Here is a 14,955-nt window from a genome sequence, read left to right as displayed (position 1 = left end):
CCAGAAATAATGCAGCATTAACTGTAACTGGAAGAAGTGTGGAAGCAAAAGACTGAACTCTTTCCATTCATTGGCTGATGTAGCCTAGCATGTATGTGTGCCTTGGCTTGTTTGTGTGCACTGTGAATCCTATGATCCCAGAAGATGGCCCTTAATTCTTAAAATGGCTTCTTCTATTTCGGATTACCCAATAGCACATACTACTAAAGAAATATATTTTTATGAAAATAGTTTATTTAGATGAAGCAGGGTTTTACATATGAGCTTGCTTATGCAATATATTTTTATAGAGACCTATATTTTTTTCTGGTATAGTGTTCCTTCAATAGGACTGTGATACAATGATGGACTTTGATAGACTTTGTTTGACTTAATTCTTTAACCTATTAAGATTTTCAAACTATTCAGCAAAATATTTTTCAGAAACTTTGCTACAAAATAATGAATAAAATAGCCAAAGACATTTGCATTAAGAATTGAATATCAATACCCTCAATCTGATTAAATCATTTTCTTCAGTGTGTTATCATATCTAATGTATATATACTGCACCAAATTTATAAAATATGCATTGCTTTAGCTGCTGCTTTTATTTTAGCCCTTCACTAAGGATAGATGTTCTTTTATGTATCTCTTATAGTTTCACTGGGATCATTCAGTGTGATCTTTTACCTCGGAAAATAGCCAGTCTGTACTCCAAAGATGTACAGTATTCTGCCTTGATAAAAACAATGGCATATGGCAGATTAATCCTTTGTTTAGACTCCTGTCTGCTTTACTGTCACTGGAGGTTTGCATCTGATGAATGTATTTACAACAATCTGTTTCGGTAACTGTTCTTATTTACCATATTAATAGATGGACATTATTTTAGATTTTATTTTGTACTGTGTGTCTATATATGACATAACTAACAGTACTTTGATTGCAAACAATTTAGGGAATGTGGAAACCCCCTATAAAAATGTGAATATATTAAAAGTACCTAAACATTTTTATGGCAAAATTGCGTAATTATAAATCAAGTGCTTCTGTACAGGTCTCAGTTGCGTTTTTTATTATAAGGAATAAATGCTACAGGTATGAGATCCCTCTTCCGGAATCCCATTATCCATAAAGCTCTGAATTACAGGAAGGCCATCTCCCATAGAGTCCCTTTTATGCCAACAATTCTAATTTTCAAACATGATTTCCTTTTTCTCTGTAATAATAAAACTGTACCTTGTACTTGATGGTAACTGCTGATGCAGTTAATAATTATTTTATTTAAAGAGGATTTCATGCCTTAATCATAGGCTTTCAGATTGATCAGATGACATTTTTGGGGTAATAAATAAGCAGATTAAAACATTTTAACTGAAAACAACTGAAACAAATTCTTCACTGGTAAAATGAAATAAAACGTACTATTACATACAGAATACCCTGTACTGCTTGTACATCATGTTGAATGATAGGTCAAGGGATAGATGACCCTCACAAAACTTACTTTTGTTAAAAAGATTATTTTTTTTACCATTTTCTAAAATTTACATTTGAAATTTGAATTAAATTTACCAGTAGCTGCTCCGTATTTTATCATATTTAACATACAAATGAAAAAGAAGTATTCTCAGTATTCTTTTTAGGAGAAGTTGCAAAGGTTTGGAGTGCTTAAGTCAAGAATAAGAATATTTAAAATAAGAATAAAATAAGAATAGTAGGTTCCTATTCTTGGAAGAATATTCCAAGAATAGGAACCTTAAATGAAATGTAAACTCTTGAAACAAATGAATGCAAAACTGCTCAGAGTGCTCCTCTGGGCACAGTTTTCAATGTATAAGCAGTTTTTTTACACTGTGGATACAATTAAATTGAAACAATAGCACCATCTGCTGGTCAGTACTGCCGACTGGCCTGACGTATGGGAATAAAATTCAGAAGAAGAAAAAGCAAGTCTTCTGATGTTAGAAAAGTGCTTTCTCATGAACACAGGACAGAACACAGTCAATATATTCATGAGCTTGATGCAGACCTTTGCACTGTATTTTGCAGTGAAAAGACTTATGGCTATTTTTTAAATTCCAAGACAGAGTACAATTGAATTTTTGTACTTTGTAACCTGCCCTGCACTTTGTAAATAAGCCTTAAAGGGCACCTGTCACCCAAAAATTGTTTCCTCCACTAGAGGTGCGGTAATAGAATTCACCAGAAGCTCCCCCCTGATGCAGGCGGCCTAGCGTTTATGGGGGATTTAAAAAAAAAAAAGAAGAGAAAAGAAAAGAATCTACTAGTCTCTATTAGTCCCATCTCTGGTCGGGGAAACAGATTTGGGTGACAGGTGCCCTTTCATGTATTTTACTAAACATGTATAATGTAATATACACATAAATGGATTTACAAAGTAAGCAGCAAAAATGACTGAACTCCTGAGTATTTGTGCATTCAGAATATAAACATGGACATGCATATCCACCTATCCATATATTACATACTCATTATAAATATATATATATAATCAATAAAAATCATATTGACCACCCCAAGGAAAGGGTTATTTTCTGTTAAACTAGCAGCATTACCAGTGCTGTTACAAACATTTAGAGAAAACAATTAAATTAAATATTGTACAGTACAATAAAACACAGCAACCTGTGCTGAACCATAAAATAAACATGTTCTTTGCTACTGTGCAAATAAATTGCAGAGCTGGATGACAAAAACAGAATAATGCCATTTCAATTATGTTGTTAAATAACAATTAGCCAGTTCATTAAAGATCAGAGGCACTAGCATACCGGTCAAGCTGGTTACCAGGAACTGAAATTAGCCCAGATCTGCCAAACTTTTAAGGCTTCAGTGCCTTTTTGAGGTCAGAATAGAAGTTTACTAGTGAGCCTGCCATTGCGAGATCAACAGTCTTTTGTGGCAGCATCCCTCTCAGATCAGTCTGAATGTAGCCAGTCAGAAGGCTGTGCTGAGGATTGTCCTGCAGGGGCACACAAAACCAGCCGCACGGATGATTAAACCCACGCACACAGTGTGGTCGAGCATCTTCATATTCAATGCCAACACCTGCATAATATTTATATAAAGGCAATAAAACAAAATCATTATTTTTTTCAAGGATGTAGATGTCATTAAAATTTAAAAATAACTTTTTTCACTTATATTCCCTCAAATATACAGCTCAGATTAGAGCTCACCGCAGAAAAAATTACCCCCTTATTTATTTATTTCTAGAGGATTTTAGAAGCGTATTAATCAATGAGTTCACCATTTGATAAATATGCTTCTAAAAATCCCATAGAAACAAATAGAGACGGTGTTAATTTTTCTGTAGTGAGCTCTAATTTCACACTTCACTGATAAATCTGACCCTAAAGCTGGCCATACATGCACAGATAATATCGTACGAAACCTTGTTTCGTACAATATTTGGTGTGTGTATGGCAAGTCGGCGAGGCGACCGATATCGCAGGAGGCTGCTGATATCGGTCAACTCGCCGATCGGGTGAGTTAAAATATTTTGATCGGGCACCATAGAAGGTGCCTGAGCAAAATCTGCCTTCAGAGCTGAATCGGCAGAAGGAGGTAGAAATCCTATTGTTTTTACCTCCACATCTGCCGTTTCAGCCCTGAAGGTTAATGGCTGATCGGAACGATCTTTAGTGCGACCGATGGTCGCACAGAAGATCGAAAATCGCCACGTGTGTGGCCACCTTAAGGACCCCTACTCACAAGCGTCTGTTTTTGTGTTCCACCATAGAGGAAAGCAGGAAAAGACAGAGCCCATTCTTCCCTATTCCGCTTTACTCATATAGGTGCACATAAGCACAAAATGCAGGTGGAATGTAACATACTGTGTTCCACCTGCGTCCGGTGCTTGTATGCACTGTGTGAGTACAGCACGATAGGAAAGAAAGGGCTGTTTTCGCCCTCTGTTCCCCTGCGGTGGACAGAGGGAAATGCCAATGCAGGTGATGCAGGGCAAATCGCCATCTGTATGAGCCCTAAAGAATGAAGGCAGAGCTGGGGAAATGCAAAGCAATCGGTAATTATTTTTTAAAAAATACTGAAGGATATTAAATCTGCCCCTATTATTTAAAAAAAATTTATTAAAGGGCACCCATCACCCTAAAATTGCTTCTTTCACCAGACGTGTGGGCTAATAGAGCCTGCACTCCAACTGGGCCAAACAGTAGTCTTTTTTTTAGGTTAGGCTGCCTGCACCTGGAGGGAGCTCTCAGTTTTGGGCAGCCATGTTGAGGCGTGCGCATAACGAGCAAGTGTCACAACTCGCTCATTATGCAAATGCATCTGGTGTAGGTAGGTGAATTGCATCGACTTCTCCTACACAACCATTATGGTTTCATTAACTAGGGTCCAAATTTAAACCTGAACTTTTTCCCATATGTAACTGATATATAAACAGTTCTGTGTTTGCTGTTTGGGCAGGATATAAGAACACATGTGAATATGTACCACAAGTCAGAAGGCCATCTTCATACTGCGTTGTGTAGGAAAAGTCAACAAACTCTCTAGGAGATATAATATTCAGCAGCTGCCCAGCAGTTGTGTAGCGCATCACACAGCACTCCTAGGGGAATGCAGATAAAAAGAGACATTTTTAGACAAGTCCAACTCTAACAATATAAAATGTGTTGCAGATGATAATGCCAGGTGCTCATCAATTCCTGTAATAAAGGTGAGATCAACGAGCATACCTTATTTAAGCACAACCAAACCTTTTTCTCAGCAATGCTCTATGTATGCCAAAAGCATCCAAAACCTATGCAGCATCTGGATCAATGACCTGTTTAAACTCTATTAGAGAAATTACATTTTATTTAATTAGGCTAATGCCACACAAGGCGTAGGGCGGATATTTTCGGCAAGCGTAAAAGCGCTTGCTGAAAATTCCGCCCTACGCCTCCTACATGCGCCTGCACCCGAATGAATGAGATACTCTCGGGTGCAGGCACATGTAGCCACATGTAGCTCTCATTGTAAAAAAAACCCTTTACAAATATTAAGATAGAACCTTATTTCTTTTCATTAGAATTGGTGCCCTTATGTCTGCTTGAAAGAGCTACTGGTAAATAAATCATTAGAGAGTTTATAATATGACATTCCATAACCTTTACCAGCTTAGTTGCACTTCCTTGGACCCTCTTTAATTCAATAATATTCCGTTTAAGAACTGGGGACCAAAACTGCACAGAATATTCTACATGGGACCTTAGTACCGCTCTGTAAAGTGGAAGAATGACCCCCTCCTCTCGTGAATCTAGGCCCCTTTAAATACAGCTCGAAACCTTGTTTATCCTAGCAGCTGCTGACTGGCATTGCTTGCTACATGTACTTTTCCATTATGGAGCTGACTAGTGCAGTCCCATTAAGAGTATATATTTTACATCCCAGGTGCATAACCTTATGTGTATCAACGTTGAATCTCATCTGCTATTTAATGCCCCAGACTGCCATTTTTTCAAGATCCTGCTGCAAGGATTCCACATCCTGGATGGAATTAATTGGGCTGCATAGTTTAGGTTTCTCTGCAAACACCGACACACTACTTATAATACCATCCCCTAAGTCATTAATAAGCAAGTTATAAACATAATATAATGGGACGTGGTCACCAACTTGATGTGAGTAGACACGCTTGAGAGTAGCTCCACCAGTCAGTTCTACTCCTTCCCTAAAGGTGCCTCTATTCGTCCAGCTATGGACCATACAGGGTTCCCTTTCTGGTATCTAACATTTGGCACATACCAGTGATTTAACATTTATTTCCCCTTTAAGGCTATACCCAAGATATCATGCTAAAGCCTGTAGGGATGCCAGCACCTGGAGTTCAACAATAGATGGAGGACCTCAGTTTGAATATAACTGGTTTAGATTCTGTATAATTTAAGACATATTTTAATTTCCGATTTGGGCAATATTACGGAAAAGGAGAGAAAAAACTAAATATTTTCAACATGGCCTACCTTACTGAATTCTTTGATTATATCCATTGAGGTCATTAAGCTGTCCCACTGCAGTCTGTAAGGTCCTGGGCGAATGTAATCCACAATTCTGTTATAATCATCTTCCACTATTCCTTCAATTTTGTACCTAACAACAAATTAAATATTAATGTTATTTAGACAAAAAACATTACTGCAAAGCCTGGTATCTCATACAACAGGGCAGATTCTCTATCTATCGGTGAGGTAGAATAATGATGAGAGTTGGTTAAGACAAAACATGTGGTGGCTATATATTGGGCTAACCTCTTTAGTATCCAACAAAAAGACCAGATACTATAAGAGTTGTCAGACACACATATGGCCACCTTTCTACTGTTCCACATATTTGGGACAACAGCCCAAACAATCAGAACTACAGGAAGTGAAGAGAAGCTGCACTATGTACTTACTAACATTGTGCTTAGGCACATTTTAAAATATGTCCGATCATCTGTGGTTTGACACGGATGCACAATGCTCAGAAAGGCACCCTTACCTGGAATACAAGTTCATATAGCTGGGCAGTATAGTTAAAATCACCTGACTTAATCTGGGGATGTTTGGCCATCTTTAACAGTTATAGGCACACTAACCTGCATCTTTTCTTTATAAAGGTATTAAATACCAATAAAAGTGAACAAAAGTTCTAAAAGAACTTCTCCTCAACAACTATACAACCATTTCCCACAAAGAGTGTCACAGAACCTGCATTCTGGCAACTCAGTTTAGTAATTATTGATAACCTTTTTGCACCTTTTAAACACTTACAAGCAACCACCGAATTCCTCAGAAGGTTTTCGCCATGCTGTAACTCCACTCTAATGAAGGAAGAAGTAATGGTCAGTGCCATAAAATTACACATACACTAATAATAAATTACAAAGGCATGATAATTTATCACAGCACTCTTTAAGAGGCTTGTAAAGTTTATGGTTAAATGCAGCTGAAATTGTGTCACACTATATAAACACATACATATACATAAATATTTTCTTCATTAAATTTCCACCTTAGAAAAAAATAAAAGATAACACTTAGGCTGAAATTAAGATTTATAAGGGTTCATTTATCATGGGCATAGGATCAAGTGATGGAGTGACAAGGGGCACTAAATTGCACCCCTGAGGGCTAATACACAAAACATTTGTGATTCCATGGCAAGTGCAAGCTGCTTACTGTGCCTTGTGCCACCCACAGCCATTTTCAGACTTCTTTAGACAGGCTGACCGCACATGTGTTGAAATGGTTTCAGTCACTATGGGTACTTAACAAACTGTCACCTTCTGACTGATTTTACATTTTCTCCTCCTTTAAAGGGGTAGCAGTGCCATATAAAATACGGCACTGTGAAACTTCTCAAAATAAAAGAGCATGGGTACCCAAATCAGGCAAAGATCCGCTTATTTGGTTATAAGTCCAGCTTTATTTGCCTTTTAGTTCTGCCTCTTTATAGATATCAATTAAAATGTTAACTGGTTGTTGTGGAGCCACTGACGCAGGCAACAAGAAAACAGACTGACTGTAAGGTTTCAGTGTTATTGTTAGTGAAACCCATTTTTCAATTTGATTTCATGCATGAGAGATGTAGAATAAAACATGCAAATAATACAAAAACCCCACAAGAAATAAAATCAGTAGCAAATTGTATTGGAGTTCTGTTGTCTACAAAGTGAAAGGTTAATGGAACTTTTAACCTCTTTAAGACTAAAAAGTATGTAAGAGCAAGGATGAAGACACACAGGGCTACTAGTAGCAGCTACTTGCCACAGCTACAAAAATAAACAGTGCTGATCATTTACTGATAATTGTCTCTATGTGTTTTAGCAGAGGCAGTTCTCAGTACTGTCTATGGCAGGGTATTTCCTGGCATTTTGTAGCTGTGAAAAGTAGCTGCTATTAGTAGCTCCATGTGATCTTTAAAATACTGTAAATAAAGCAAAAAGTATATACAGAAATAGAATTTCTGTAGACTCAGGAAGCAGATATTCTAAAAAAAAAAAAAAAAGAGGCAGAGGGTAGATTCATAAAAGGTGACCTACTATGCCTACCAACAAACAATAGTGTGCTCTGTGACAGAGCTCTTTCATTACTCCTCTATCTTGTTTATCAACTGCAGCACTTATGTCTGTGCAAGGGAATCCCCAGCAGTGTAGCAGTGACTACAGACTACAGATGAACTGCAAGAAGCACATTGTAACAGCCAAGACTACCAGTCTAATAAAACTGTAAAAAACAAAGCCAAAGACATGGGTACTTAGTATAAACTAACAAACTTCTAATATGAAAGTGTCCATCAAGCTGCACAACACTATGGGCTGAAGAAGAGTGGAAAAGAACAATGGACTGTATCACTGGAACATGATATGGGCATAAAAATAAACCATTCCCTGGTATGAATTATATATGCAAGAAGGATATTCTGGCAAGAAATATTGAGAGACTAATAAAGCTATTTCCAAAGACCTGTGGCAATTTACCGACTGACTATGTTCATCTTTGCAAATAATCCCTAAAGGGTAGAATGTAGTTACCTACATTGTGGCCTGAAGAAGGTAGATGAATAAGAGTAGGCTGGAAAACAACAAAGCCAAAGCAGCAGGAATTAAAAAAAACAAGAAAACAAAGGGCCCTTGGTATAAATCAAACCAACATCAAATATAAAAACATCTGTCCAGCTGTCTGACATTGTGAGCTGAAGAATGTTGGAAATAAAGAAGAATGGACTGCTTATTGGTCAGACTGCTTTGTATTACTGGAACATGGTGCTTGCTTGATATTACAGTAATCTCTAGGTCCACTGCTCAATAAAAAAAACCTATATTTATAAGCCTAATAGTGGCTGCCAGGACCAGGGTAAATTTCTTTACAAGAGCCTGAGGGATATGAAACATGGTAATAACAGGATGTGTTAGCAGTACATTATTCCTAAACCATTCCTCATTGATTGATTCAAATTTGTTCTGTGAATATATGTCCGCATCATATTGTGGGAACCCCTGCCTATTTTTGTCTATAAAGACGTCAGTCAACCTGTATTTCGCTAGATGGTCAGACAGACTCACAAATGTCTCCACTGCAGCAGTGACCACTGTATTAGATGCCCGTTGCATTTTTCTCTATCTAGATAAAGTTTATTACCGTTGCAAGTCTCTGTATATTTTTCCTATGGTGATCCCCTATGGTGCATCGCTTAGCGCCCGCTAGGAAGAGGCACTGTGCTGTTAAATTCCTGTTTTCCTAGTTTCTCAGTTTTCATCCAAATTCCAGGTTTGCCTGCCCACCAGTAGGTAGTAGGTACCTCTGAGGGAGCATGCTGGAACTGAGAAAATAAGATCTTAAAGGAGAAGGAAAGGTAAACACTAAGTAATCTTTATCATAAAGGTCGATGTAAATACAGCCATAAACACTTACAAAACTGCTGCTCTGGGTTCTCAGTGAAAAGAAACACTACATTTCTTTAATTCTATTCTGTATACATTATCTTTTGTGTCAGACCTCCTTTTCTCAGAAAAATCTTTCAGGGCATGGCAGTTTTCTCCTCTCTCCTCATTTCCCTGACCTTGTGCTCCCTCCTCCTCCCCTCTCTGCCGTAATCTGAGCTGAGAGCTGTTCCCAGCCTGTACACTGCTGCCTGAAGTCAGATCAACATAAAATGGCAGCTGCTATCTTAAACAAACAAAGGGAGCTTCTAGGACTGTTTACTCAGGTATGGTAAAGTATTCTGCAGAATAAATATAGTGTTTTAGCTTGCCCTATTGGGACTAATCTATTGGCAATAAAAAGCCTGAGCAGCTTTACTTCTCCTTTAGGGCTCTGGCACACGGGGAGATTAGTCGCCAGCGGCAACTTCCGCGATTTCAGGGAAATCGCGGTGCTGCGTATGCCATCCCACCAGCGATTTACATTTTCGCCGGTGGGATGGCATTTGGGGGAGATTAGTCGCCCATGAACAGGGAGATTTGTGGCGGGCGTCTAATCTCCCTGTGTGCCAGAGCCCTTAGCCATACTGTATAATATTTTCAGTACTCCTAAATCTCCGCTCACCCTACGTAAGTGCATAATTGTCTGTTCTACAAAAATCATGTCTCTAAATATATTTTGCTTTATCTATAATATTGTAAAGAGTAGCATTTAATCCTTTAGGCCTTGCTCTTAAAGTAGAAGGAAAGGCAAAGTCACTTGGGTGTGCCAAAATGTTAGGCACCCCCAAGTGACTTGAATCGCATACCTTTTACTGGTGCCCCTGTAAAGAGAGAACAGCACCAGCCGGGGTACCTGCAGCACTTCCTCCTTCTGTCTTCGGTCGCGCACGCATGCGCAGTAGAGTGAAAAGCCAGACTTTAACAGAGAAGTCGGCTTTTCACTCTACTGCGCATGCACTATTGTGTTAGTCTTAGCGAAACGAAGGCAGAAGGAGGAAGCGCATTGCTCCAGGTACCCCGGGCTGGTCCTGTTTTCTCCTAACAGGGGCACCAGCCTGGGGTACAAGGTAAGCGATTAAAGTCACTTCGGGGTGCTTAACATTTTAGCACCCCCTAGTGACTTAGCCTTTCCTTCTCCTTTATAGGTGGAGAAGAAAATGGTTCTAGCCTTCACCCAAATAAATGAAAGCAGAATATGCAGACTTACTGATTTCTTGGCGAAACACCATTCCTCTTCAAGCATGCAGTGGTACTGAATTAAGGTATTTTGCAATCTGGTGGTTTTTGAAGGGATATCAAGATCATCCATGATTCACTTCTAACAAATGAAACATAATATAAATGAATAATACTGTGAGCAATAAATATGAGTTTTGGCAGTTACAAATGAGACAGGTAATATACATGCCTTAACACTAATGCTTATGTAGTTATGTAATAAAAGACAGAGTCAGGCAATGATGTGCCTTTTATTACATATGGGGGTTTTACTAAGCATATACTGGATGTGCTACCTCTTTCCATTAGTGGGACCATTTCTTCTCCCACTACAGAATACCAGAAGAGCTGTTGTTAATATAATAATAGCCAATATCTATTTTTTTCCAAACAATTGACAAGTTTACAAGGGTGGTTAATGTTTAAGTTTCACTCCTTTGGGAGTAAAACTGTTAAATATTTGAGTTGATTTGAAATAAATTTGAAAGATCTGCAAATGTAAATATTGATAAATCGCCCCCCCACATGTATCCTGAAATTATCTGAGTAATTTGTTGCTTGATCTAGTGGTATGCATGCTGTAACTCAGAAGTGTATATTATGCACAACAATTTGCAGTTGCTGGATATTTTAGATAAAATGTAGACATCATAGATTCATCCAGTTGCATTCTCAAATATGTGCCTCTGATAAAATGTGTTTATTTGCCTTACTGTAATGGGGAAGTGTCAAGTTACTGACTCCACAAGTCTATTTATATAGAGTCCTTATGAGCGACTCCAAAGGGGAAGTACTTTTTCAGTAAATAAGCATGTTCCTAAAGGTGGTACTGATGCCTCTCTAGAAGGAGATTAAGCTACTCATGCCTCAGTTTTTACATTATTATAGTAACTGATGCCCTTATTTTTAAATGGCTCTTTCACACACTGCATTTATTCCTGTAAATGTGTACAAAAGTCCTCTTTCCTTTGCTAACAAAATGTGGTAGTGGTGAGAACAGTTGACAGAAAAGAACTTCTCTCACCGTACTGTATACAGTACTGTTACTCCCTGCCATTCCAATACCCTGAAAAAAGCAAAAAGAGCCATAAAAAATGTCAGATATTGTCTTTTTATATTGTCTTTTTATATTAATTGTCATTATTTATTTATTTATTATTTTAAAGTTAGACAGTGCTTTACATTTAGAACAAACAGGCTCTTAAAATAATTTTACAATTAAGGGCTACAGAGTAAAAATAGGATCAGAGGACCCTACTTGCTAGAGCTTATAATTTGAAGGGTTATTTGTACTGCACTGTGTAATTGTACTGAATTGTCTGTAACTGGAAGTATGAACAAGGCAACAAGTATACGCCACATCTTCAAACGCTTTCCTCGAACACTTGCAATATGCTTGGCTGTAAGAGGATTCTGGGAGTTGTATTTCAGTCCTGCTTAACTGCTGGTTAAGTTACAAACACTAAGGGCTAGCTGAAGTTCATGGGAAAACAAAGAAGCAAGTAAAATCCACACAGATTTATTTTTTGTCGCTCACAGTTTAAGCCCCTAGGAATGCACAAAAGCCAAGCCCCCCATCTGGGGTACCTCTAGCTGTTATAAAATGGCGTCATCTCCCAGCATCTCCCTACAGGAAATTGCTGAATTGTGCATTCTAGAGACCACTGAAGTATACACTGGAAATATGAAGCAATTGCTGCAAACATTTATGTATGACTTTTAGCTATCTTTTGCAATTTGGCTAGCTTGTCCCTCTCAGGGGGCTCAGTGATGCTAACTCCGCCCCTTCCCTCTCTTGGTGTAATTCTTCCCATTCTATGATGTCACGAGTGGGGGGAGGGGGGCAAGCTGTTCGGTTGGTGCAAGAATGCTGGCCGCAGCGCCGGTACCAATGTTTCTATTGTCTCTATAAGTCCGTGTTTGTATTATCTGTTGTATAATGTATAATTATGGGTGTCCATGTCACATTATGTACATGACTAGGGGACAGAAAGGAATTCCACAGTGATTTCACACATCCGCTCGACGAGAAGCCAATGAGCCAATCACAGCCGTGTGCTAGTGCGCTAGTGTAAGCGAGTCACACTGACCCGGCATCGTCACTGAGGCGCCCAGGCAAATCAGCTGCGAGTCCCCCAAATGAACTTGCCAGTCCCCAAGCGGAGAGAGGAGTAAGCTAACCTCGCCAATAACAGCTCTACGGTAATATCTGAATGTAGTATATTCAGCTCTTATTAAACCACAACTGCCAGCAGCATCCTACAGTGGCCATTCCGCTACAGCAGCATTTCAGGCGCCCGTGAAGCTAAGCCCCTTACTGCCCTCTCATTTACCCAAACACGTAGCGACTAATTACCTCTCAATCAGGCTCGGACTTCGCTCGGAGTCAGCCGCACATCCTCCACTTTCGCATCCAGTTTCACATCTAGAGGTACCATGCCGGAGACCGCCTTACTGTGGCAAGTTGCACAGCAAGCCAATCGGCTTTGAGATCATCACAGATGGGCGGGGTTACAGCTGTCATGATAGTAGGCTCCTACTGACGAGCTCCATAGGCTCCCGCATATCTGCGAGTTATTCATAACATTGTAGTTAGTCTTCAAGTGCAGAGCAGGTGGCGCACTAGGAGAGGGCTGGGATTGGCTGGGTGGTTTTTAATTGAGCGGATGTGTGAAGTCTTTGTGGAATTCCAATCTCTCCTAGGCTTATGCGTAATGTGACATGGACACATATAATTATATATGATACCACAGGCAGGGAAACATGATCATGAGAACAATGAGCTATTCCATCAGAGAGGCGAGAAACTGGGATAAAAAACCCCAAATGTCATTGGTGGCAATGGCGGATTACCATATGGGCAGTCCGGGCGGCTGCATCGGGCCCCTGGCTCTAGGTGTGGCAAGCAGGGACGGTCCCATAACCGGAGGGGCCCAACTGCTCAGGAAACTTTAAAACCAGGGGAACCTACAAACTCCGGTTCTGTTGTACTCAGCGGTGCCCTATTGGCTCTTTCTTCTTGTGACTTTTTCTCCAATCAGAGCAGATAGTAAAATTGACCAATCAAGGCTTAGGTGTGGGCGGGGGAGATATTGCAAACTGAAGGCCCTGCAGAAATAAAGACTGATAAGAAGGATCTACAGGCTGTACACTTTATCTTAGAACCTCACCAACTCTGAACTTTTGCTGCTGATTTCATCCCACTCCCACAGGTACTATACTGTATCATCATCCCACTCACACAGGTACTATACTGTATCATCCCACTCCCACAGGTACTATACTGTATCATCCTCCCACTCCCACAGGTACTATACTGTATCATCCTCCCACTCTCACAGGTACTATACTGTATCAACCCACTCCCACAGGTATTATACTGTATCATCCCACTCCCACAGGTACTATACTGTATCATCCTCCCACTCCAACAGGTACTATACTGTATCATCCCACTCCCACAGGTACTATACTGTATCATCCTCCCACTCCTACAGGTACTATACTGTATCAATCCACTCCCACAGGTACTATACTGTATCATCCCACTCCCACAGGTACTATACTGTATCATCCTCCCACTCCTACAGGTACTATACTGTATCAACCCACTCCCACAGGTACTATACTGTATCATCTCACTCCCACAGGTACTATACTGTATCATCCCACTCCCACAGGTACTATACTGTATCATCCCACTCCCACAGGTACTATACTGTATCATCCCACTCCCACAGGTACTATACTGTATCATCATCCCACTCCCACAGGTACTATACTGTATCATCCCACTCCCACAGGTACTATACTGTATCATCCCACTCCCACAGGTATTATACTGTATCATCCTCCCACTCCTACAGGTACTATACTGTATCCTCATCCCACTCCCACAGGTACTATACTGTATCATCCTCCCACTCCCACAGGTACTATACTGTATCATCCTCCCACTCCCACAGGTACTATACTGTATCATCCTCCCACTCCCACAGGTACTATACTGTATCATCCTCCCACTCCCACAGGTACTATACTGTATCATCCTCCCACTCTCACAGGTACTATACTGTATCAACCCACTCCCACAGGTACTATACTGTATCATCCCACTCCCACAGGTACTATACTGTATCATCCTCCCACAGGTACTATACTGTATCCTCATCCCACTCCCACAGGTACTATACTGTATCATCCTCCCACTCCTACAGGTACTATACTGTATCAACCCACTCCCACAGGTACTATACTGTATCATCCCACTCCCACAGGTACTATACTGTATCATCCTCCCACTCCTACAGGTACTATAC

General features: G+C 39.8%; 1 protein-coding gene across 1 annotated transcript; it reads right to left on the bottom strand.

Annotated features, from left to right (window-relative positions):
• Positions 1 to 1,228: 1,228 nt before the first annotated feature.
• stard4 (StAR related lipid transfer domain containing 4) lies at positions 1,229 to 13,511 on the bottom strand. The gene is made up of 6 exons (XM_002943311.5): positions 12,993 to 13,511; positions 10,626 to 10,736; positions 6,765 to 6,814; positions 5,976 to 6,102; positions 4,465 to 4,579; positions 1,229 to 3,054 (listed from the first exon to the last, which is right to left on the bottom strand). Exons 2-6 carry the CDS (start codon positions 10,725 to 10,727, stop codon positions 2,828 to 2,830), a joined length of 621 nt encoding a protein of 206 aa, XP_002943357.1. The 5' UTR covers positions 10,728 to 10,736; positions 12,993 to 13,511; the 3' UTR covers positions 1,229 to 2,827.
• Between the last annotated feature and the right edge of the window lie 1,444 nt (positions 13,512 to 14,955).

This window comes from Xenopus tropicalis, chromosome 1, assembly GCF_000004195.4.
Source record: "Xenopus tropicalis strain Nigerian chromosome 1, UCB_Xtro_10.0, whole genome shotgun sequence".
Taxonomy (NCBI): Eukaryota; Metazoa; Chordata; class Amphibia; order Anura; family Pipidae; genus Xenopus; species Xenopus tropicalis.
The sequence above is the reverse complement of the archived record's forward strand: the minus strand, read 5'-3'. Positions and strand labels throughout refer to the sequence as shown.

What these genes read in the sequence shown, in the direction of transcription:
- stard4 (XM_002943311.5), bottom strand. Translation starts at nt 10,727, where the DNA reads ATGGATGATCTTGATATCCCTTCAAAAACCACCAGATTGCAAAATACC. An exon ending in GAGGAATTCGGTGGTTGCTT is followed by an intron (nt 6,103 to 6,764) that starts GTAAGTGTTTAA and finishes ATTTGTTGTTAG; the next exon opens with GTACAAAATTGAAGGAATAG. An exon ending in AGATGGCCTTCTGACTTGTG is followed by an intron (nt 3,055 to 4,464) that starts GTACATATTCAC and finishes AATATTATGCAG; the next exon opens with GTGTTGGCATTGAATATGAA.